Source organism: Phaethon aethereus (assembly GCF_964289735.1).
Source record: "Phaethon aethereus genome assembly, chromosome: 2".
Classification (NCBI taxonomy): Eukaryota; Metazoa; Chordata; class Aves; order Phaethontiformes; family Phaethontidae; genus Phaethon; species Phaethon aethereus.
Genome location: NC_138582.1, coordinates 114,428,769 through 114,453,361, shown reverse-complemented (window position 1 = coordinate 114,453,361; position 24,593 = coordinate 114,428,769). Strand labels below are relative to the sequence as shown.

The 24,593-nt window shown below is 41.1% G+C and overlaps 1 protein-coding gene across 1 annotated transcript; it reads right to left on the bottom strand.

The window, feature by feature from the left end:
• Window positions 1-9,674: 9,674 nt before the first annotated feature.
• Window positions 9,675-24,110, bottom strand: INHBA (inhibin subunit beta A). The gene is given in 3 exon segments (XM_082014696.1): window positions 9,675-11,733; window positions 22,314-22,781; window positions 22,784-24,110. Coding segments are annotated over 3 exon segments (1,677 nt in total). The 5' UTR covers window positions 23,106-24,110; the 3' UTR covers window positions 9,675-10,846.
• Between the last annotated feature and the right edge of the window lie 483 nt (window positions 24,111-24,593).

Here is a 24,593-nt window from a genome sequence, read left to right as displayed (position 1 = left end):
AGCGAGCTAGACTTTCTCAGCCTAGAGCAGAGAAAACAAAAGGGGGACCTAATTGCTGTCTTCAGCTACCTAATGGGAGTTTCTGTTTTACCCTGAAGTCTGCCATTCTCTTCCAATACCCAAAAACAAGTCTGCATTTTCCAGCTATACCAACTGGTCTCATAAGCAGCAAACCTTGTCTTGCCTAGTAATCCCTAATGTTCAGCTTGCTTTTCTTACTGATGATGAGCATTTAGCTGACACGGTATAAAACAGTTCATTATAATGCTCAAGTCCTTTTCCCGAGGGGCATAGCACTTCTAGCACAGAGATCTGTTCACCATTCTGCTAAATGTACCAGGAAAACCTTCATTTGATCTCAAAGGAGCGTCTAAGGAATTTAAAGCGGTACCTCTCAGTTGTGCAGAGGTAACTCACTTCTATGCACATGAAGTCAGGATTGTTTTCTCCTACGTGTGTCCTGTGTTACCGCTGTTATTTTACGGTTATCAATACTGATTTGCAGCTGCTTTTTCATTATTTTGCAAAGTTCTGCTGCAATTCCATGCCACCAGCCATTTGCTGTGCTATTTTGATTAACTTAGTATTGTCAGGAGGCTTTATCATCTGACTTTTCATCCACTTTTCAGGTTTTTATGCTCATACCACAGACCCTAATGCAGAGCCAGACACTAATGACATCTCTCCATTTCTTTCATCTCTTTTAATTAAAACTATTAGTTATGTGTGTGCTGCCTTCTTTATCCCATGATGGGTTGGTTTCTTTAGGAAATGTTAGTGGGGGTCTTCATAAATTCCTCCCGGAAAAATCCAAGCTATCAGTGTGTTTTCCTTTCCATGAACTTGTTGATGCCTTCAAAGAAATGAAACAGGTTTTCCCCCTACAAAGCACCCATTGACTCTTACTGCACTTATCTTACTTGACCTTTTAACTCATTCTTAGATATTATGGGTTTTGCAGGGTACTCAGATTCTTTTATAACCTCTGTAATATGTTTTTAGAATTAACTTGTTGACATTTCTGTTCTTTTCTATTTTTCTCACTTAAATATGACTTTATCTTGCTGACCTCTCATACTGGCTTTTGGGGTCTTTTTCAGTACTATGCCTCTGAAACAGTATCTTTAAATAGTCTGCAAGCTGCTTTGAAATATTTTACCCTTTCAGCTGTAACTGAAACTTTTAGTTCCTTGAAGTTTTCATAGGTTTTTCCAGTTTCTCTTTCTGAAAACACACTCTGCTGTCGCACAGGTAGGTAAATAGAAAGATGGACAAGTATGACTTACCTTCTTGCTGTAACAAACGTAAGTGTGGTATAGCTACTGTTTCAGAACAATACTTTAATAATAGATTCTTGAGCCAGGTTCTGCATAGCAGTTTGCTGCTTCTCTTGTGAATTCCCTGCCTAGCTGCTCTCTGAAGAGGTCATTGGTGACAGCAAAAAAAATTTAATCTCTGCATCATGACCTGATGTGACAGTTACTGCATGGGAGTAATTGAAACCACTCTCCCGTTGCTTCATTTCCTCCCCCTGAAGTCCTTCTGCTCTTCCACAGGTGCTGCAGACCCTCTCGGTACCTGGGCTGGGTCACTGGCAGGGCAGGTCTAGTACTGGGCTTCTCCTGTTTGGACCTGGAGTCTCTATCAGTAGAGAATGTCTCTTATTTGTTGACATAATTAACTTATTTATCTGATCTCTCTCCTTCCTGCCCAGACATGTGGGGGTGGCATAAAGCTCCTGTGCCTGAGAGTATTTTCTTAGGCTATAGAAATACAAATGGAGATGCGAAGCCTGAAGCTTAAACCTAGAGCCAATTTCGCCACACCAGCTGTGTACAAATGACCAGCCTGTCCACGGAAAGCGTGAGAAAGGAGTAGGATTTGCAGGAAAAGGTATGCATTTGAAAGCATGACAAATTTAAACCTGATTCATACTAAGGTAACTTGCCAGTGCTGAGACAGGCCTGAGTTGCTTCTGAGGGTTCTGTCACGTGCTAGAAATTTCAAAAAATTGAAATAGTTTGATTTGTCACTTGTTAACCAATCTGTCTGCCCTGTCTTTAGATAGATCTGTGGCCTCTGTACACTCTCAGGGTGGCAAAAACAGTGAGTGTCTGATGCCTGGAAGTGCTGCTGCATTTTCTTCCTGCATTGCACCACTGCTGAGGCTGGCATGACCATGGGAAGGGCTATGTCAGTGAAGCAGAAGACACACAGCTCAGCTGAGAACTAGGTTTTACACCTTTGAATGGGATCCTTATGTAGAAACACCCTGTGAAATTGCGTTCTGTAACTGGAGGTTTTTCTACCTAGGTTATCGTCACATTTTTCAAAGGCATTCAACTCTGATCACTCTCATATGCGGTTCTAAAGTGCCTACATCATCTGCCATCTCCCTCTTTGCTTTTTTATACTCAGTGATCTTTCTCAAAAAATAGGACTTCATTTTGCTTTCGGTCAAGCCACCCAGGTCTGTAATACCCTGCTGACTTCATTAAGATCAAGCCCAGGCCTATAAACTGCATCCGAATGCAGCCGTAAGAGGCATTCCTGTGTGTGCGTAAGCTGTGGAGGAGCAGTCTGCTCAAGAGCCCCTCTAGGGACCTCTGCTAGTATTTCTTGCCAACTTTCCTCTGACTGTTTTTCTTGTTTGAATAAAGCTGCCGTGTTGTTTTTGTCTGGTGTTACATGAAATTCTGGAGGCCATAACTCTGGTGATATGCATTTCTATCTTCTCAGAAACAGAGTAACTTTCTCATGCAGTAGAGACTGGATGAGTCAGATGCATTAAATAATTGTTATGCTGCTTCCTGATGTGGTGTTGTAATGTGTACATTGAATTTGCCACTGTCCATAAGCTGCGGTGTCACTGTTCAAAGACAAAATAAACCCATTCCCTCTCACAGCCCTTGTAAGACAAAGATGCATAGGTAGTGTCTACTCATGTGGACCTTTCTCCCAACTCTTCAAGTGCTCAGAGTTGCTGGCTGTCGGAGGGGAAAGGGAAACCTCACCATTCACTTAACTTTGTCCTGCAGAGAGGATTTGGGATGCTTTAGCAGCTGATGATTTTCTGTACTATTTTTCCAGTCAGTGCAATTCTAGCAAAGCAAATGAGAAGCAATAGTGGACAGGAGAGATGTGGTATCAAGTGGTGACAATGAGTGGTAGAGCCCTTTTGAAACCATGAAATGCTCAGAGGTCATAGAAGCTGGGCAGCAGGTACTTGCAAGCCATGGGTTTGATCACTGTGCTATATTCCTGCCAGCAGCATAAGGGAGGACAGTCTACTTTGAGCCCTAGGCAGTACTTGAAATTAGTCTGTGGTTGTATTTCAGGGAGACAGACAAGCTTTAGGAAGAACGGGATCACTGAGGGCAGCCATTGAGACTACCGAAACATAGACTCTGTTAGCCCCGTGACAAGCATGGAAAGAATCATAATATACACTGAAACTAGCCCAGTAGCCCAAGCAGCAGCATGAAGATGTTCCTCTAAGGTAGGAAATCCACACTGAGTAGACACTACCTGTGTATCTGTTTTGCAAAATCATTTGGTGTTATCTGCCTTTGTCTGTATATTATTAGCTCGGTCTAATTTTTTTAGGACAGATTTTTTTCAGTTTTAGCAGATTGTTCTGCTCATGCAAAAGGCAACTCTTAGTTCTCCACTGTTCTTTACAGATGGGGCATTTCAACAAGCCTGTACAATAGCAATAGTTCTCAACAGCAGTAGCATTCTTAAAATAAAAAGAAAATCAAATGGGCTGGAGAAAATGGAAAAAATCTGGATTACACCATCTAGTACTGCGCTTTATGTCATGCCAGAGAAAGGATAACTCCCCATTTTACACTTGAATTGTAAGCTTCATTTATACCAGGTTAATACAATTGCAGTTGGAATCCAGTAGCCCTTGTGATTTTATTCTCTTAGAGCAACTTCCAAACCCGGTTGGATTTGTCCTTGCTGGCAATAATAATAACAGTGATCATAACAAAGGAAAGAACACAAATATTCAATCATGTCTTAATTATATCTGAAACAAAGGCTTTCTCTAGTTCTGATTGCATTGATTTGTTGAAAACTTATTCTCAGTAAGAAGAAAGCAATTCACTTCTCCAGCCTTTGTAGAAAGGCTTTCAGTGCCTAATTATTAAAAGGCCTGCTTATGGCTGCGGTGGCCTACGATTGAGCACCGTGCAAATAATCCGTTTAAAGATCAACCTCAAAATTCTTGTTCCCTGATTCTCACCCCACTGGAATGTAGCAGGAGTTCATTTATCACTGTAGGAATGCAATGACTGGTGAAAACCCTCCATAGGTTCTCTTTACTTTCAAATATGAGAGTATTCAGATAATTCCTCTCAGAGCAGGGATCAGCTGCCTGTGATCAGGACTCTTTGATCACTTCATCTGACTACTAATCAATTTACAAACTAGCACATGGGAACTGACAGCCTTGCAATTTTGTCTCAGTGATACAAATTCTCCTTTTATCTGGGTAAGCATCTAATTCCGGGTTATTCAAGGGAATTGTGGTGATGGTAGTTGAAGACCTAACAGCCTGCAGGGAAAAGGAAGTTGCAGTTGGCTTTAGCTTTTGTACTTCGTGGGTTTCACAAGTGAGCAACCTAAAATTCCATTACATGTAGGGCCATGAATTCGAATGTCCATTTAGCATAGTCACACCAAAGAGAAAGGCATCACACTGTTCAACCCAAAGAGGCACCCACGTTTCACCTCCAAGGTTAAATTTTTCAGCTGTTTCCCCAGCTCTCGTGAATTTCCCAACCAGGAATGCATATTAAGGGACGATTACACAATGCTTGGTGAAACTCCCTTTATTTATTTCACTTGTGTTGTTGCTGCTGTTGTATAAGAAAGAGCAAAGTAACAAAAAGAACAAAGTAAAATAAAATAGTAGCTGACCCAAACATTTTTAACACGTTGACATCTCCTTCCAAATGCAAAGACTCTTTCTTTCTTTCTGCCTTTTCTTTGCATTGATTTGCACAAGCATTTTCTCTGTGAGCCAAATACATCTCTGGTATAACTTCACTGAAGTCACTGGACTTACACCAGAGGTGGTTTTGGTCCTCTGTCCTGGGTAAATACAGTAGGAATAAATTGGTCACGCAGGCAGAGTGTCTGGCAATAAGTGCACTGAGTGGTCCTGGCAAACCAATAGGAAAGATCTAAAATAAAAATCCCAAACAGGTCTTTTATTTAACATAGGGCCTAAAAATCTACCGGGAGCTGCTGAATACTGCCCACTAACTGTACAAAGTATAGGTAGCATGCCTTCCAAATATCAAAATACCAGACGGAATGCCGTGAAAATAAATAACTTCTAATATAAACAAATGAGAACATATCAAACTGTTACCTCTTTAAACATAATGTAAATAAAAAAAATACCAGTCCTTCTACACAATAAATATTAAGAAACCATTGACATAGTTGAAATGTACTCATATAAATTAACAATTTTAATTACATTAGCCAAACAGACATTGGTTAAAGCACTGCATGTAGTATGCAAAATAATAATAATAACAATAATAATAATATCAACAACAAAACACAAAATGATAAAAACAAAATAGGCTTCATAATATCTTGGCTTTCATAATTTATATATATATGTATATACATATATATATAGTTGTGTGTATATATATACTGTAGATATATATATAATATGTATATATACATACATATATATATCTTCAACCCATCGTCAATGTATTGTTTTTGAAAGTATTTAAATACAAAGAAACCCATTGTGAATTAACACAGATTCACTATATCTCAAAAAATAAATAGCTATATAACCCAGAAGTGTTGTTTGTTTCTGCCCACTAAAATGTTGCTTATAGTTGTTCACAAAAGGTCAAAATATTATTTTATTTACTCATACTGAAAACTTTTTTACTCCACATGTGATGCAGTGAAAGCAGATGGGGAGTAAAGCGTTTTTCAGTGTAAGGAAAGTGATTAGCATCTGATTCTTATACCGATGCACACTACTGACATGAGGTTTAACTTAAAGAACTTAATCATTTCCATCACATCTCTTCTACCTACACTCCAGAAATAGATGTTGCTCGCTTTATTGATGCTGACTGGTAACTTTCTAGGAAAGGAGACCCTCCGAAATCAACAGCATTGCTTACAGAGTAAGGCACTATTCCACACGAGCAACTATAGTCCATTACAAATTTTCATTTTGAACACAGACTTTACAGATGCCTGAACTTCTCTACCTCAGAGGTATTGCTGCTAGCCTCTACATGGCCTTGTGGTGTCACAGTTAAATGAACTTGATGGCTTCAATCTCAACTAAATACAGAAAAAAGCAGGTATAGGTAACGGAGTCCTGTTAGGCGATGATTTGGTAAGATACTGTTTCTATTGAAGTCAATGACAAAACTCCCATTTCATTCAGCCCTGCAGTTTTGGGCCCTAGATCGGTATTCTGCTGTGACATATGAGTGCAGAATAATTATAAGCATCTGTAAGCATTTCCTTTTGCTAAACCCCAAGAATACGAATACATTCAGCCCTCCCAAAGCACCGTCTTGACGTGCACTTCTCCCAGTTTCTCAGGCCTTGTGTCCAGTGAGCATCTGATACGGAGAGGGGGAAAAGACAACCAAATGTGGTCAACTGTGAAGCAAGAAGATTGTGGCGGTACTAAACAAATACATTTCTGTGATTAAATATATACTGAAAATACATTTTCAATATAAACAGGAAGTAGGTTATATGGAAAGGAATGTGTTAGTAGTTAAAAGCCTCTTTTTTTTTTTGGTATAGTCATACCTGAAAGGAGGAGTAATTTTTGAGACTGCATGCCCTTGAACAACTGTTTAAATATGGTAACAATTTCTAATGCTATTTTAAGTACATGCAGATTTAATTAAACCAAATTATTGGGGGTGGGATGTTTTGCTGGAATCAGTCAGTCTTGATTAACATCCCGATTTCTTATTTTATTTTATCATATAGTTTTTCATTTCCCCCTGCTTTAAATAACTCTGACCACAAATCAAAACCCCATGACTGAATCTAGAGATCGGAGGGAGAAACCTTTAAAATTTGTGACTCGTATACATACAAAAAAGAAAGCTAAAAAGCAGGGCTTAGGAACAGTTAGTTCTTGATTTGAAAACTTTCTCCTGATTTTGGTGTATCTATCATGAAACATGCTCACCACATCTAAAATCCTATTCTCTTTCCTCGCTTGGAAGTTGTCTCAGGCTAGTTTCAGGTTTTCCAGGGCCAGTCCCCATTCACCGCATAAAAGGTGGTATCAAACTCAGTGTCAGACTTCTTTTTAAAGGCTATTTCTGCTTTGGCCAGGAAAACCATGAGCCTAAACTTACTCTGCTTGCAGTCAATGGGAGTTTTGCCATTGTTATTTAGGGGAAGTTGCTGGGATTTCAGGTCTCCAATACTCTCTACCTAATCACACTTGACAATAATTTTTACCAATGTGAGCCATCTCACCTGCCTCCCTTACCACTATGTTCAGAGATCAACCATGATGCAAGCAGCCTGGTTTAAATAGTTGAATTAAACAATGTTGGATATGATGCCATTCATTCAAAATACTTTCTCTCCCTTCACACTGCCTACAGCAAAAGGAACCTGTGATTCACCCTGGCTTACCTTTACTCATGTAAGTAGTTCTACTACTCTTGCAAGGACACCCGTAGACGTCAAAGAGCCTGTTGACATGAGTAAGGATTCTGGGACACTATGGATCCAATTTTAGAGGCCAAGTCTAAAGCCAAGTGAAATAAAAGATACTCTCCTCAACAACTGTCACAGACTATGTCCCTGCTCCTGCGGTTCCAGAGCCTGGCTTTTCTTCTGGAGAAAGCAACATTAATTCTGCCACTTACTTCAAATGAAGCAGGGTCAGGAACTTGGTTTGTGTAAGTTATAAAGATAAATTAGTTGTGCATCTTTTTTTCTCTTTTTTTTTTTTTTTTTAGTTTTCCTACTAGCATTTGGTATCCCTCCCTTTCCCCAGGAAGAAAACAAAAACCCCCAACAAAATTCTGCAAATAATTTAAATCAGAAAGCCTTGATATTTTACAGAATACTTTAGTGACAAATTTAGTGTTTACCCAATTATTATAATTTTGTAATTTTTTTTTTGCAAATTGCAAACAAGTCTGTAAAAAAAAATGCATGGTATAAAAAGTACATAAATGTATAACCCATTAGCTGTACTATGCAATCTAAATACTGTGGAATAAATTAGAAAACTTAGCTATAAGCATGTATGTTGATATCTATTCAACGGAGGAAAGGGCTTTTTTAAATTTATTTTCATTCTTTTTTTCTTTTTTTTCTTTTTTTTTTTTTTAAATCTCTATCGATATGTACAAATACGGACATGCGCCCATGCGCACAAACATATGCACACACAGAGAACACCCACGCACACATGGACACACAAACAGTTTTGGCTGACAAAAAATGAAGGCCCTGATTACACTGTTTAAACATGGTCCTTGCCATGAAGGTGCTAACACGCTATCCCTAGCCAATGTGACCGGGTTAAAAATTGTGCTATCTTTTTTTTTTTTTAATTTTTTTTTTACAGACTGTGCTCTCAACAAGGTGGGGAGCCACGTTAGTGCTTCTTTCCATGAGAGGCGTTTTGAAGCCTGTCCCATCAGAAGGCACCTAACAGGGGCTTGGTCCTGCAAACCTGTGAGAGTCTGAAGCTTCAGGCTCAGGGTTATCAAATTCAGTGTAAACAGGGCCTAAAAGTTTCTCCCATTCCCTCTTATCATCTCCCCCAACCCAAAGACAAATGTTGTAACTTTAACATTCTTTTAAATATGACAGCGATAGAATTTTTTTAAAAAACTATCTACCTATGCCCTACGGGTTGGACCCTTCAGGTTAGGTGTTGACACTGAAAATTAGGTCTTACAGGTAACATGCAAACCCGTTAAGAGTTGTCATGCTCGAGGGTGGTGGTTGAGACAGCCGGTCTTCTGCTGAAGACTGCATTTCAAACAGAAATCCTACCACAACTGCCATTTTCTCTATATTTGCCGGGGCGATGGTGGGCAGGGCCCAAAGCTGCTTCCATTTTTACATCGAAACTTTCTAAGTGGACACCATCACTTTAGGTTTCTCCCACACAAATACCGTTTTGAACATGTAGCCTCCCACCTGGTAGTAACAAATAAACAGTCCTTTAACACACTGTGCTTTGCACACAAACATTCATTCTTTTAAGAACATTAAAGTGAAGCCGGAAGTGCTTATACGTTGTGTATACATACATATATACATACGGAAATATATACATATATATATGTATATCCCTTGTATAAAGTTGTTTCCCAACAACGCACAGTTTCTGTGCATCAGGGATGAGTCTTAGTGTTGTACATGCAAAAGAGGACAATTATGCTTAGATGGACCTTGGAGTCGAGCACCTCATATCCAAATCCCAGGGCTTTTCTGGGCTTACTTCAAATGGCAATTTTCTGTTGAGGGCACTATTTGAATTTAGCTGGTTAACAGATATTCTAGCCTGAATGTAATCAACCCACTGACCCTTAATTCAAACCCTAACTTATTACAGGTGAATGGTACCAACCACAAACAGACTTTTTAGAGGCTCACACAAATGTCTTTGGTGTATGTGTCTATTCATTTTAAGGTACAAATAATAATAATAATTATTATAATAAAAATAGCTATTTTGTGTGCTGTAGCAGTTCTTGTATAGCTCACAATAAGTGCAGCTCTCAACCCCTCCCACACCCAACCACCCTCCCTTGCAAATATTTGTTAAATAAGGATTAGACAGGTCAGACACCATTGTAGTGCAAATAGTAAACGATTAAAAATTTTTTTTACAAAATATAGAAATGTTTGGCTCCAGTAACTGGACAAACATGTTCCTTTCAAGTATCTCTCACTGAAGAATTTTTTTTTTAAACAAGTTACTTCCACTTAAAAAAAAGTCTTTCTGGTTTTTTTTTTCTTTCTCTCGCAGGTAAACAGTTTCAAACCAACTAGGTTGCATAGTTCTAACATTGTAAGCACCTTTACAAAATGTAACTTTTATTCTTTCATTCGTTCTTTTTTATTCTGTTTTTTTCTTCATTTTTCTTTTTTCCTTTTTTCTTTTTCTTTTTTCTATAAATGTAGTGCAGAAGATGAAGGTGTATACACCTGCACAATATTGTCCCTTTACCAATGTTAAGTATACGTATGTGTATAGTGTCTGTATGTATAAAGATATGTATGTAAATACATACTCATATATATATGCACACAAACACTGCACACCTACTCAGTTCCTCGGTAAATTTGGGGGGGAAGTGCCAGTGAATGTAATGTTCATACACATGGCTTTTCAAGGAATTTCAATGACATTTTGGACTTAGTCCAAATTGCTGCAGGTTAGATGAGCTGCTACCATGGCTTGAACTGATGGATAACTAAGGGAGGGAACATAACTCCCCTAGTAATAGCTAATGTTTAATATACTATGTAATAAGATAAGGAGCATACTGGAAGGAAGGGGAAATCCCCAACCCATACCGCCATTCAGACTTATCTCATTCAAGCCCGGGTTCATCAAACTTTCTTCCTTTTTATAGCTGAAGCCTTTTCTGATCCTCCGTAAGTCTTTTTTTTTTCTTCTTTTTTTCCTTTTTTCTCTCTCTCTTTTGTTTTTGCTTTTATTTCCAATGATTGTTTCATTCTAAAAAGGTTACACCATGTCCGGTCTTTCCTCTTCTTGGGCTTTCGATACATTTTCTTCTCAACTTAACGAGAAGGGTCTTGCGCACACATGCGTCTATGAACAGCCACACTCCTCCACAATCATATTCTGTATGTCTTTCTTAATGATGTTCTGGCCATCGTCATAGTAGAGCATGGACATGGGCCGCAGCTTGGTGGGCACGCAACATGACTTGAGGTTGGCAAAGGGGCTATGGCCCCGCATGCGGTAATGGTTGATGACAGTGGAATGGAAAGATAACGATGAACCAGATGTGCCTGCTATATGGCTGGGGCACTCTCCTTCGCAGTAGTTGGCGTGATAACCTGTAGGTGCAATGATCCAGTCACTCCATCCTATGTCCTTGAAGCTGACGAAGAACTGCTTCTTGCAGCAGATGTTGACTTTGCCATCACACTCAAGGCCTCGTCTCCGCCGCCTGTGCTGGCGGTCCTCTGCGTGCCGGGCAAGCATCATCAGGAAGGGACGATGTGATTGCTCCTTCTCCTCTTCTCCTGTGAATTCTCCAGCTTCCTTTTCTTTCCCTTCTCCATCATCTTCCTTTTTCTTCTTCTTGCCCAGTAGCACCAGGCTGGCTCCAGTCTCTTGGCACAGGTCACAGGCAATCCGGACATCCAAAGAGCTCTTTCCTTGATCCAGGAGTTTCTGGACACTGCTGGAGACAGGAAAGATGTGCCAAGTGCTCTTACGGGTATCCACCGCCTTTTCCGAAATCAAAGTCTCACTCGTTTCACCTTTCAGCCCCCCATCCTCCATATCTTCTGCTCCTTCAGAGTTGCCTTTTGGCTGCCGCTGCTGTTGAAACAGGCGGATGGTGACTTTGGTCCTGCTCCGGTTGGCCTTGGAGACCTTCAGGAAGAGCCACACTTCAGCATGTTCTACCACCGATAATTCACTGCCTTCCTTGGAAATCTCAAAGTGCAACATTTTCTTGGCCGTGCCTGATTTGGTAAATGAAAATAGACAGGAAGAACATGTTAGTATGTCTGCTTTCATTCTGTTAAAGAGAATTCTGTTACTGTTGCCACAGGCATGAAGTTCCCTAGGTTTCCTACTTGGCTCTTTAAATTTTTATCATTCTTCTGTTCTAACCTTCCTTCACCTCATCCCCTCCTCGGTTTATCTTTTGTGAAAATTTTCTCTTTAGAAAAGTATTGCTTTGCCTGTTGTTTTCCAGTATCCTATTTTAACAAAAGTGTTTTGTTATAGTAATGATATAGTCATTTATGTAAAGCATCTCATGGCAAATAAGCATCAGTAGCTGCTAAGAGTTCATTTGCCTAAGCTGTCTTTGTGATCACTGTTAGCTGAAAGGTGAAAACGCTCTTGTGACAACAGTCCTTGACTATAAGTGCCATACGCATACAAATCTGCACCTAATAGCTAAAGTTAAGGAGCGAGTTCCAGCCCTGCCAATTCTTTGGCAATACTTTGGAAATTATGTGGGAACGAGGTCTTTCCTTTCTCCCTCTGTAAAATGCCATTCTTCATCTGCATCTTAAAATGAGTTGTATGTGTCAATTGTTTCAAAACCAAAGAAATTCAAAAGTATGAGCCTCAGCTTTGAGGGCTTTGCAGAGTTATATTGCAAAGAATTGCAGCAGGCAGACTCTTCATCCTGTGAGATGTTAGCTGTAGATCCCGTTCTTAATTTAACACACTGTACTTGCTGTGATTATAGTAATGGTGAATACACTGAGAAATGAGCTAAAGAACTGTATAATTATAGGAATGGTTCTCTGGCATAATTGTATCAACTTGCTGAGATGTCATTATGATGATTACGATGGTGAGGGGGTGTTTCTCCGATACAGAGCTCATATCCCTGGCAGAAGTTGGAATGAATAATAAGGGCTGTTTAATGACTTGATCACTAGAGCATGAAAAAGTTAGGAGAGAATGAATTAGCTGGAGGGGTGAGGGGTGGTGGTATTATTTTTTTTGAGAGAGGTACTTTTCTATTTTCTTGACAAAGAACAAGCCATGTTGGCACCTTTTGTTCTTTCTCAGCATGGAGGCCGGGGCAGACTGGGGTCACAGATTTGAAGTGCACAGATACCTGACCTTAGTGAGACAGAAACAGTATCATAATTATCAATTTGTCATTGATACTATTCTTTAGCTACCCATGGTTGTTGACCCGATTCTCTGTGCAGTGGTACTGCTTGTCAGGGAACCAGAACTTTGTACCCTAAAAAGGGCAAGTGGTGATCAAAACTGAAGTGCTTGGATGCATACAGGAAAAATTGCTCTCTCGGGAGCAAGGCTCTCCTCCTTGCTTCCCATTGCCACTAAACCACACTGGTACAGACCCCCTCACCACCTTCCTGTTCCCCCGTTCTCAGATGAGGCAGAAGTGGGGCAAAATCACAAGAGACATCTATCCCGTATTCACTTGCAAATTCAAGAGTTCCTGGTTGCCGAAGTCTGTAAGCAGGCTGTGCTGCCCTTAGAGCTACCTGTTGCTTTCCTTCTCCGTGAAGTCCTGGCACTGACACATTCAGCTTTCCCTGGTGGCATTCCCAGGTCAGAGAGACAGGCGTTTCTGAATTACAGTGGCCAAAGGGCACAGCGTTTTGTTTTTGTTTTCCCTCTAAGTGAGAGCGTGAAATTGTAGACTTTAACTGTCACTGAGATAGGGAAACACATGGTTTGTGTTAACTGCTTCTCACAGATTTTGCTGATGCCCGTCTCCAAAGCGAGTTACATTAATTTCTCAGGGAGCCACATGAACCAGTGGGACTGTAGAAAAGGAAGGGGCTTATAGAAAAGACAGAGCAAGCTGACCAGTACTATGAGGCATGGTGGAGTTACTGTTTTTCTGTTATTTTTTAAATAAGATTCATTCAATGGTGACTGAATGTTCATTAGTCAGTTCTTACCAGCTGACACCATTTTTTTCCATTCTAGAAATGAAACTATGGCAAAGCTGCCAGCGGTATTGGAGCAGAGGGCAGGTCATAGGCATTAATCTCACTCCTGCCCGGGTTTCAGAGCATGAGAAGATGCACAACGACATTCCTGCAGTCCAAAGAAAGTCTGGTCCAAGAGGCTGGTTGCCTTGTACCTAGGGATGTTATAAAGAGCATTCTCTAGGAGAATGGATACTTCTAAGGCCTGTGAGGACCATCCATCTGGCCTGTGGCTCCATTCCCACTTGACCCTCTCTTCAAAGTAAGCTTCTAACTTTAGCTTATCCCTTTCCTTGGCATAGTCCTCATAAGCTCTTTCTGAGGGGGACCTGGGCTTCAGTGGAAGCAGCCGGGGTGCGCAGACCTGGCTCCACTGGGGATGAAGCTGTTATGGGCCATCTGATCTGAAAAGCGAGACAGCCCCACATTACAGAATAACCTAACGCTGTCACATGCTAATGCATTCACATTCTGCTATTGCCGTGCTAGTGGGAGTTGAAAATACTTACAAAGTGACGTATGCCCATATTGTCAGTATTCATATTACCTTATGCACTGGGCAGAAGTGTAGCAATGCAACCAGTCTTTTTGACAGATAGTACATGAAAGAAACAGGACCTCAAGAACTCTCTTAATTAGTTTGTCATATGCTTCTGTATGTGTGAAAGTCGAATTCTTCCTCATTACTAAAAATATTAGAATAGGTCGGTGCAAGTACCCGAGTACTTGCTTTTTCTTCACTCGAGGAAAAAGAGCTTGAGCGAAGTAGCATAAGACGTGTCCTTATACAGGGATAACAGCCTCCCTGTAGGCTGTTAGCTACAATAACAGCCTCTCTGGATGTGGTTAGCTATGTTTTCACACACGAATGGTCGATTCAGATGCTAAAGAAAAAAGATGCAGGGAGCATATATGAGCCTAATATTTCTGGATGAAACAAAATCCTGAGTCCTCAAACCTGCATAGCTAATAAAAGGTTTTCTAGCAATTAAATAATCTTTCCCTTTCACAGATCTTTTTAGAAGGAGACTGGGAATGGTGCAAAGTTGGGGATAAAAAGCATGCTTTCACATTAGGAAAAAACGAAGCTTTTCTGAATTCTCTTCACATTCACAACTAGTTTGTTACGATCACACAGCACAAACGCTATGAACCCTGCAGTCTTTACAAGGTCACTATGCTCAGACAAGCTCGTTTTGAAATCAGAGTTTGGCCTGTGCTAAAACTGAATTGAGATGTCTGGATCTGGCTTATTATGATTACACAGTCACTTTATAACAGGACCTTTATTTCCAAAAGGTTCGGTGCTACAGTGAAATAGATTATCCAAGTGTTCTGAGACAAAAATAATCGCTGTACTTCATTTTCTCCAAATATTGCTTAGGGACTTCTCAGTCTTTCCTTTTTGGTGTGGGTTAATGACCAGGTTCAGAGCTTTGGAAATAAATACTGTTCGTCTAACTGAAAGTGAAAAGGACACCTTCCTGCAAGTTGGGGATGGTATCACTTCCGTAATTACACTTTGTTTATCCACTTGTCCTGCCTTTTCATCTGCCACAGCTGATTTGCAAGGGTCTTTTTCCATTTCTAATCATCCTGCTCCTCCTGCCTGACTCCTGCGGAAAGACCCACAGCCCAACAGTGGTAATGCCTTCATCACTTCCATGCTCATATAAACCGCGATGTCAACAGCCCGGATTGTTGTCATAGCAGAAAGCAGCTGAAAAAGGAGACGAGGGATTCCTTTGGGCCCCCTTTGATTGCTTTCCCTCATCTCCCCTTCCCAAAGCCTTGGAGAAGCCACCTCGCCGCTTTACTGCTGAGCGAAGTCCCTTCCAGGAGGAGCGCCGTGCCGCCGGGGGAGCAGCCTAGCAGCGCGGGGGACACCAGCAAAAGCTGTGAGAAACGGATGAAAACACGAGCCCTAAGCAGCAGTGCATATATGGTAAAAGATTTAATGGAAGGAGTTACTGAATGGAAAGAAAGCGTAGCATCAGTATATACAGCATGAGAGTTCGCCTGTATCTGTTTTTCTCTTCGCACACCTTCTGAGGCGAGAAACCCGGAGGCGCAAGCTGCGGGGTGCCGGCACAGGTACCCTCCTCTCAGCCTCTGGAAGGGCTACTCAGGGCCCGCCCGTGGGACGCTGGGCCTGCTCCCAAGCGGCACTCGCTGGCGGGCACGGTGCAGGAGAGCCTGGAGGGACTGGCAGAGCCCTTGCAGGCCCCGGCGTGGGGGCACGGGCGGCGGGCAGCCCTGCCTGGGGCAGCTGGTGCTGGATCTTCCTCTGAGGCTCAGGATCCTTCCCTCAGTACTGCTGGCCCTGACTACCCAGTTGAAGCTCGTTCACTTGCAATTTGCAGCGTGGTTCAGGGTCGAGCCCTGCTCGTTCAAGCTGTATGCATGTACTGGGTAGGGTCTAAGCCATACAATGAAGAGGATCTATTTTTGAATAAAACGCTAAGATACTTAAAATTACTTTTTTTTTTTTTTTTAACTATATGCTTTTAAATGATTAAGACTGGTTGCTTCATAATGAAAGTGATTATCCTTTCTGACGCTATCATTTGAATTACTCTTAATTTCTCTTAATACACAGTATTTAAATTTTCCTTTGAAAAATGCTCATTGTGTAAGAAGGTGCTGTTACTTTAAATTTCCACGCTCCACCGCTGCTTAATTTTGAGCCATTTTTACGTTATACTGTAAGTGAACTGTTTTTCCATACAAAGCAAGCTTTTTTTTCCTTTTTTAGTTGCTAACTTTACTACTGCCTATGTTTAGATTTGGGGGAATTTGTACTGTGTGCCAATCCGTAATTACATTCAAAAGCATCCTTCTCTTCACTTCTCACTTCCGTTCCCCAGGAGACAGAAAAAAATAGGTTACTAGAAAGGTTCCTCTAAAGAGAGTGAAGAGAAGAGCATGGTTATTGAGAGATAATTGCTCAAAATGTTTACTAATGAGTGACCACTAGAGTTAGATGAATTGTTCACAGTGTAGAATTTAGTCAGTGAATTTAGCACTGTTATCGTCCGGCAATTATCCCCTAGGCAGACTGATTATTGCAAATGTGTTATTACGGTGATTAGACAGTGACCGTTTCTGCCTATGGATCACTGGCAAACAATTTATTCTAACTATTCGTCACCCCCCCGTATGTGACTGTTCATCCAGGTTGCGTACTTTCATTCCTGCTCCCTGGCTGCCTGACTGTTGCCTCTTACAAAGGGAGGAGCAGTTATGACACAAATGACAAACACCTTATGTTTATGTTCACATACCCTTTGCTGCCAGCAAAAGAAGATTTTTGTTGTATAAAAAAAATAAACCAAAAAAGAAAACCAGGAAAAGGAACTATGCCCCAAGCATTCATGGGGGGGAAAGCAGCAGCAACCTTATTTAAATACCTTTTCTTGAAAAGTTAACCCAAAGGGGCATTGACAAGGTCATTCTGAATGTGAAATAATTCAGTTCTGGTGAACCTTGACTCTCCTCTGCTATTTTGTCAGGAGGGAAGCACTTCACATCCACAGCCTAGAGTTCTTTCCAAATTGACAGCCCTTCCCCCACATGGCTTTAAATATTTAGAAACAAAAAAGGTGTTTGTTTGGTTGAAGTTTTTTGTTACTTTATTTTTGCATTTACGTCTTAAATAGCTCCAGCACAGCTTAGGGTCACTTGCACCAATAACATATTTCGAGGTAAAAACAATACCAAGACTTTGTCTTTCATAAAAGAGAGAGTAATTTTTTTGTACATACTTTTAATAATTTATTGTAAATTCTAAAATTAAGTGGATCAGAAGCTGCCAGTCTGTTTTCATTAAAATATTTAATTTCTGTGCACTAAGGCCCAAATCCCAAGCCTGCTGAAATTAATAGCAAAACTTCCAATTGCTTCAATCTAAAGTAGAAGACTAAGCTTCAATCCTAAATCAACCTTGCAAAGCTCTCCTCCGCTAAATGAGATTGCCTTTTCATACCTACATAAACATATCCAGATATAAGAACTCTTCAGCATAAGTCACTTACACATATGCAGTGTAGCTACATCCTGCACGCAGGAGAGCACACGAATGCACATACTTGTCTGCAGGGACCTATTCATATTACAGTGGTGCAGGTACCTTGGTATGTAAGTGTGTCTGCCTTGGCATATCCCTACATATGGACGTACGTGCGCTGGTACACACATACAGGCAGCTGCATATTCTGATATTCCCAACAGCATTTGCATACAAAACTGCATGCGTGACTACACACAGAGGTGGACACATGCAGTAATCTCTGTCTCTCTCTCAGGTATCTTTTTCTAAACTGGTTCCCACCTTCTCAGATTCGTCTGTACTTTCTCAAGTTGTTCTCAAACCAACTAACCTCCCTGAATTCTCACACTTTGTTACAATGAAACAGATTAATACAGAATGGCTTTCTTCTTCTGGAAGTAACTTGCTTTCATTTGCTAAACTTGAAATCTTCGATATTGTATGCCAAAGGGAAAAAAAAAAATCAAGGGGAAATAGGCTTGTTTTCCAAAAGCCAAGGAGACCGCATTAAAAAAAAGATGTGAGAAAATCAGCTCAGATGATTCACAGTCACATTTCTCAGTATCTTGTAAAAAATAATAATGATAATTTCTGATCTCTCTACATTTCCAGAACTTCCAGCATCCATCAGTTTATCTTTTCCCCCTTTGCCTGTTTCCTTCCTGCATTATTTTGCTTGCAGTCTTTCACTCCAGTGAATCTCTGCCTTTTAAATAAAGTAGAAGAGAGAAACAAGAGCTCCACTCAGAGAAGCTACAGATAAGCATAAAGATCTCCGGGAGTCAGGATCCAATTAGGTACAACAGGAGCCTGCAGGAAGGTTGGCTTGCCTTGCGTGGAGCAAAAAGCCTTTGGAGTCTGCCCTCTCGTGGCCGTTCTCTATTCCGCGCGGACATCTGTACCATTAAATACATTGCTTTTAAAAGAAAATTGTCGAAATTAAAGAGACATAAGCGACCCATCTTTTTTTTCTTCCTGAACTGCCAGCCTGGCTGTATAGGAGGAGGTATCTTCCTAGGAAAAGGCGTGAGCCTGTACACATATCGAGTCAGTTCACCTTGAATTCACTATGAAGTGATACACAAAGGTAGAAGCGGTCTAAATAGCTGTCAGACTTCTAAATTTTTCCTGACAGTTCTGCTAATGAAAAGCCTTTGGATTTCAGTATTTCCATCCAGTAATTCCTGTCACCTTCTCGGGGGCTGATGTTAGCAACTCATTTCATTGGTAGTTTAGTTGCCAGGATCAAATTCACTTGGCAAAATCCCAGGTCTGCCTAATAAGCTATCTACTTAAAATAATGAAAGAGTTAGTAGCCAGCCATATTTTATGAGCATTGGGTATGTATCTCAGTTATAGAACATGTTGGATTTGCTTGTCACAAAATTATGTGACCCCTCTCCCCAAAAGACTATTTTTAAGACCTTGAAGTAACCCACAGAGATCTGGCACAGCTACCCTCGTAGCAGAACTAATCGAGGTTAGTAATCTTAGTTTGATATGCAAGTAGAAAATCATTTTCGTGTTTTACTTGTAAGAGTGCCAAAGGACAGTAGGGGTGCATTTGTAAACTTTTGCCCAATACTCGTGGTCATTAGTTTTGCAGAGATCTGCCTGCATTTGTTAGCTGTGAAAACTACCTGCCAACTGTTTTGCTGATTTCCTGGATGTAACTACACCTGTGCTTCAGACAAGTTCACTGCATTTAGTTTCCCCCTCTAATTGTCTGAAGCCTGTGCTCATTTGAATTTTGGTCTATTTTAGAAAATAGCAGTCTCAAGCCAGAGCCACGTGCACAGGGCACTGTTTGTTCATTCACTCCATTTCATTGTATGTCTGAGAATATGGCTGATGAAAGATGGAAATAGTACTTTTTTATGAAGGCAAGTAGTAAATGTGGCTTCTGAAAGGTAGGGGGAATGGCTGGTTCATGTCAAGTCATACCCAAAGGAAAAAAAAGCCTAAAGTCTTACTTCTTTTTCCATAGACCTTTATTTGATACAATGTGAGATGTTTCCATTCATTTTCATTGATTTCCTATTGCCCTCTTTTGAGACAGAGTGAGTTTCACATTAAAAGCAGGAAGAACGTTAACCTGACGGTGAGAGGAACATGTTTATTCTCCTGCTTGGTGTTTTAAAATTATCCATATTCTTCCGGGTTTCCACAGAGTGAAAAGTGAGGATTGTCTATGTGGCTATGTTCTATTCCTGCCTTTCTAACTCATACTTCCTATATGACATGTCACTTGCTTTCTTTTCCCCTCACTTTCCTCAACAGGAAAAGTAATACTGCTTTAATATTTGACACACAATACTGCCAGTGTGTGAGTGGAAGAGATCCTAGGTAGAATTTCCTTAAGTTGCTGCAGGATTGGTACCTGTAAAGTGTGGTAAATCCCCTGATGTTAGCAAGACACCAGATACGAATGGCTAGAGATGAAAAATATGTTTTAGCAGCTTGAGGTTACTCTACAGAGTGGAATTATCATTTCCATTTATAAACCCAAACCCTAGAGCTCGGTTTCTAAGTTGCTAATTGCTCCTCCCTTCTCCCAAATACCATACCTAAAAGGTATGGGGAAAAGGGCTGGAGCAGCTCTCCTGCCTTGGCTTCCAGGATGGGCTTAGCATGAAGGTGGAGAACAGCAGCAGGGAAGAAAAAGGCATGGGAACACAGCAGATGCCCCCGTCCTCCAGCTGCGCAACTCCATAGCATAAGTCTTAAATTAATTTGGCTAGCAGTGGTACGACAACGCTATGTAAATCAAATTAAGCGATGTGCTAGTGTCGGGTAGTTTGCGGCGGGGGGGATCGGTGGCTGGACTATTGGCCAGCGTGTGGGCAATGGCACGATTTTCGCTGCTCACGTGACCCTGAGAGCCAATGGCTTCAGAAGCCGCCGTTGGAGGGTGTCGTACTGAGTAGGCATATATCAAATTCCAAATTCCTTTGTGTCAGAGCTCAGGAGAGACAATAATGTGTTTACAAATGATCGGGACTCACACAGTGAAGAGAAACCACTGCTCATGCCATATGTGTTTCACTGTGCTCAGAGCGAGCTGCTGAAAACCAGGTGGGGAACCCGACTCATAGATAGCTTAGAGATTTCCTTGCTTTTAAAAACTCATTGCTAAACTAACGTTGAGCCGTCCCTGCTTCTAATGACCACTGGCATTGATACCTTCTGCCTGCTTTCTGAAGTGGAGCGGATGGAAAAACTGAAAAGCCTGAGCTTTCATACTGAAAGAACTGATAATGTGTGTATTGACAAGGACTCCAAAGGCAAGGGCTCCTTGTACAGTTAGAAATCGGGCAGCCGGCAGGAATGTTTGCTCTTAAAAGCATGCACACTTCTTATGCATGGCTTCCCTGCAAACAGAACATCTGAGTCAACAGGTTTTCAGGACTGGAAACTCTGAGTGTTGTCTTAATTGTTTATACTGCTGCAGCAAACTTTTAAACAAAAATGCTTGGAGTTCCTCTGCATACTTTGCCTACCATATGCTGTACCAAACAAAACAATGACATTCTTTTAAAACCGTCTTGGCAACAGGAAAAATGCTTTGGCTAGACAGCATCATAAAAAGTTGCTGTTACTTAGATGATAGAGTTATTGCAAGATACTGCTATTGATGCATGTATAAACATACTCACATATACGAACAGATATATATGCACATACATAGACATTGAATTAAAACGGGTTCTGGTCCTATTCATGTAGGAACAAGACAGTAAAGTACAACTTCAGAGCTGTTTCCTATAGGCAGTTGATGTGAGTCTTAAACCATTAATTAGTAAATATCTATATTCTGAGCTCTTACTGCATAAGAGTTAAGGAAAACAGAGCTGCGAAAGAGTTCAGAATAAACCCTACCAAGGTTGCATTTTTTTGGCAGGGGTGTTTTAGGAACAGAATCTTTTTTTCCAGTATGCAGAAGTCTGCATTACAAATTGGATCAGCTACAGCAACTTGTCCGGTTCTATTGAAGTCATCTGACAGTCCCTGCAACTCTTTATTTTTATTACTGAAGATGCTGTGTTAACGTAAAAAAAAAAAAAAAAAGCCCTCTCAGTTCTAAAAGTTAAAGCTGCTTCGTCTGTTTTTAAAACTTCCACTATAATTTTTACATGAAAGTGTAGTTTCTCAAGTAGTTTGCAGTTCACTTTCTATCTTGATAAACTCCCCCAAAGGCTTCAGCCCTTTTTCTTTCACCATCAGCCCTGCAAGCCAGTACTTTACTGCAAGTACCCTGGCTTCACAGGCACAGTTTGGAGGACCCTGCTGCAGCCTGACTTTCTGCTCAAGATTGGTTAGAGAGCTTCCTCCCTGTGTGGCTGTGGCTGTCTGCTTAGCAAGTGTAATCTGTAGCCAAGACTAAGTCAGAAAAATCAAATTCCTTCAGGGTCCTGTCCCCCAAATCCTATTCCTCCTTCTCCCTTCCCCCAAGTCTCATCCTACAACTGTGCAGAAAACATCGTTGATGAGGAGATTAAAAGAAGTTAATTGCAGTTCTGGCACAAAGGATATTTTACAGTTTTATTTTTCAAGCACTCACCTGATTCTGCAAAAGTGATGATTTCTGAGGTTTGCTCCACAACTTCATTCATTTCGGCTCTTCTTCCAACATCATCCTCTATTTCCACATAACCATCCTCTCCCACCTTTCCCACGTGGAGTTTCTTGATGGCATTTAAAAGTGCTGCCTTGGGCACCGGCTGGGTGATATTAGGTCTGTCCCTCAAGTGCAACATGTTCAGTATGTGCTTCTTTACTGCTTCCACCATCTCAGGCTGTGAGCTGGGCACATCCTTTGAGAGCGTGGCGAGGGCACATGATGGACAGTCAGTGACTGAACTGTGCCCCTCGGATCCTGGGGTTGGGGAACTCCTCACTATAATCCAGCAAAGCACCAACAAAAATCCTCTCTTCCAAAGCAAAGGCATCCTGGCAGCAAAAGTTGTTGTGATTCCCTTTTTAAAAGGCCCTGCTTTTCCTCCCCCTTCACGCACAGTTTTTTTGGGGCTGGTTTGGTTTGTTTGTTTGTTTGTTTGTTTTTCCTTCTCTTCAGGAAATTCTCTGGAACAAGAACCAAAAGTTTTCTGTGAAGTTTTGTTTGCAGGTTCCCTCTCTGAATGCAATAAGTGCTGTAGATGTTTGTGGCTGTCAGGGAGAAGAGTTCTGACTCTGTCTCAGAGTAGGAGAGAGACACAGAGAGAGGGGGGGAGAGAGAGAGGACGGATTGGCCTAAAGTGAGTGAGTGAATGAGAGAGGGAGGGAGTTTTGTCTGTGAGTAAAGGCTATGATTAGGAAGGGGGAGGAACAGGCAGGCTGGCTTCCTTATGCTCATTGCTCCCCTAACACACACCTCTCTTCAAATATCACTACTCATGGTTTCTGCCCTCCCCCCTTTCTAAAATCTCTTTTCATTTCTGTAAATTTACTCTTTTTTTCTTTTTTTTTTCTCTCTGTTTGACCCTTCTGGCTCTCCCCCCCAGCTGTTGTCCCCCCCCTCCTTTTTTTTTTCCCCTTTTCTTTTTGTTTTTTTGTTTTGTTTGTTTTATTCCTTCAACAGTATCACTGGCTTAACTAAACAGAGGAAACATGAATGAATGAAAAGAGTGAAACCTCTCTTATTAACGAGCACCTTGCTCTTGGTCCTGCCTGGTATTGTTGGGGATAGCAGGAGATGTTAAATAGCTTGCGAATGAGACAGGGATGTGGGCAGGGGCTGCGAGAATTTTGGGCAGAACATTATTCTGCCTTGAACAGAGGAGAAAAGATCTTTTCTGCTCTCTTCTAAATGCTGGAGGTTATCAACACTGGCAAGAGATCTGACGGGAGCAAAACAACACTGTTTGGAGGGCTGTGTAATACATGATACACTCTCCAGCTGCAAGACGCGGTGAGGCACTGAAAGCCTAAGCAGGAGTTGGTACGGCACAAATCTCTGACATGCTAAGGTAGTGTCCTCGCACCAGAAATATCCCTACTTCTATGCTAGTCTGTGCCTAGAAGTTCTCAGGCAGAGATATATTTAGGTTAAGGATTAATCAAGTAATGTCTGAAAAATGCTTTGAAGGTGAAAAGTGTTACATGTCATCTGGCCAAATCATACTCGTTCCTGACTCAGGCAAATCCCTCATCGATGCCAATAATAATGCTGTCTGAGTGAAGGCTGAGTAAGATCTTCTACATTTGGCCCATTGTTATTAGAAGGCACTTTTTGTTTCATTCATTTAAACCGCACAGAGCAATCATAATATTAGAATAAGACATCGGTAATGAAAAGCAATCTAAAACACTGCTAGGAGCCTGAGTTTCAACCAGGGTAGGGAGACCCTTGCCAGCTTATGCCCGTGAGGGTTCCACTCTGCAGTGAAAGGGCATTCCCAGTGTCACTGCCATGGCTTCAGGTTGGCTTTACATTCTGTAGCCTTGCCATTCTGTTCCTTACCTAGCAAGGGTGAAGTTAGCAAATTCCCTCATATTTGAACTGGGTAATGGAAAATGAACAAACTACGGCTGGTAGGCTCTAACTTTTGAGGTTCTTCCCTTCTGGACTTCAACTTGCACAGATGTTTTTAGAACAGCTTCTGCTGGTTTTGATCTTTATCCCATTTCTTTGCCTTCCTTTCGCGCTCTCTCTCACACACCTCTGTCTTGTCATGTATGCTTACCTCCTACCCAGCAAATATTCCACTTTCACTACATTACCATCAACTATTGTATTTTAGAGGAAAGGAGTAACTTATAAATACAAGCATTGTAAGGTCTCTTAATTTCCATGAGATGACTACAGGCACATGGGCTGAGAGACAGGCAAGGAATTATAGTT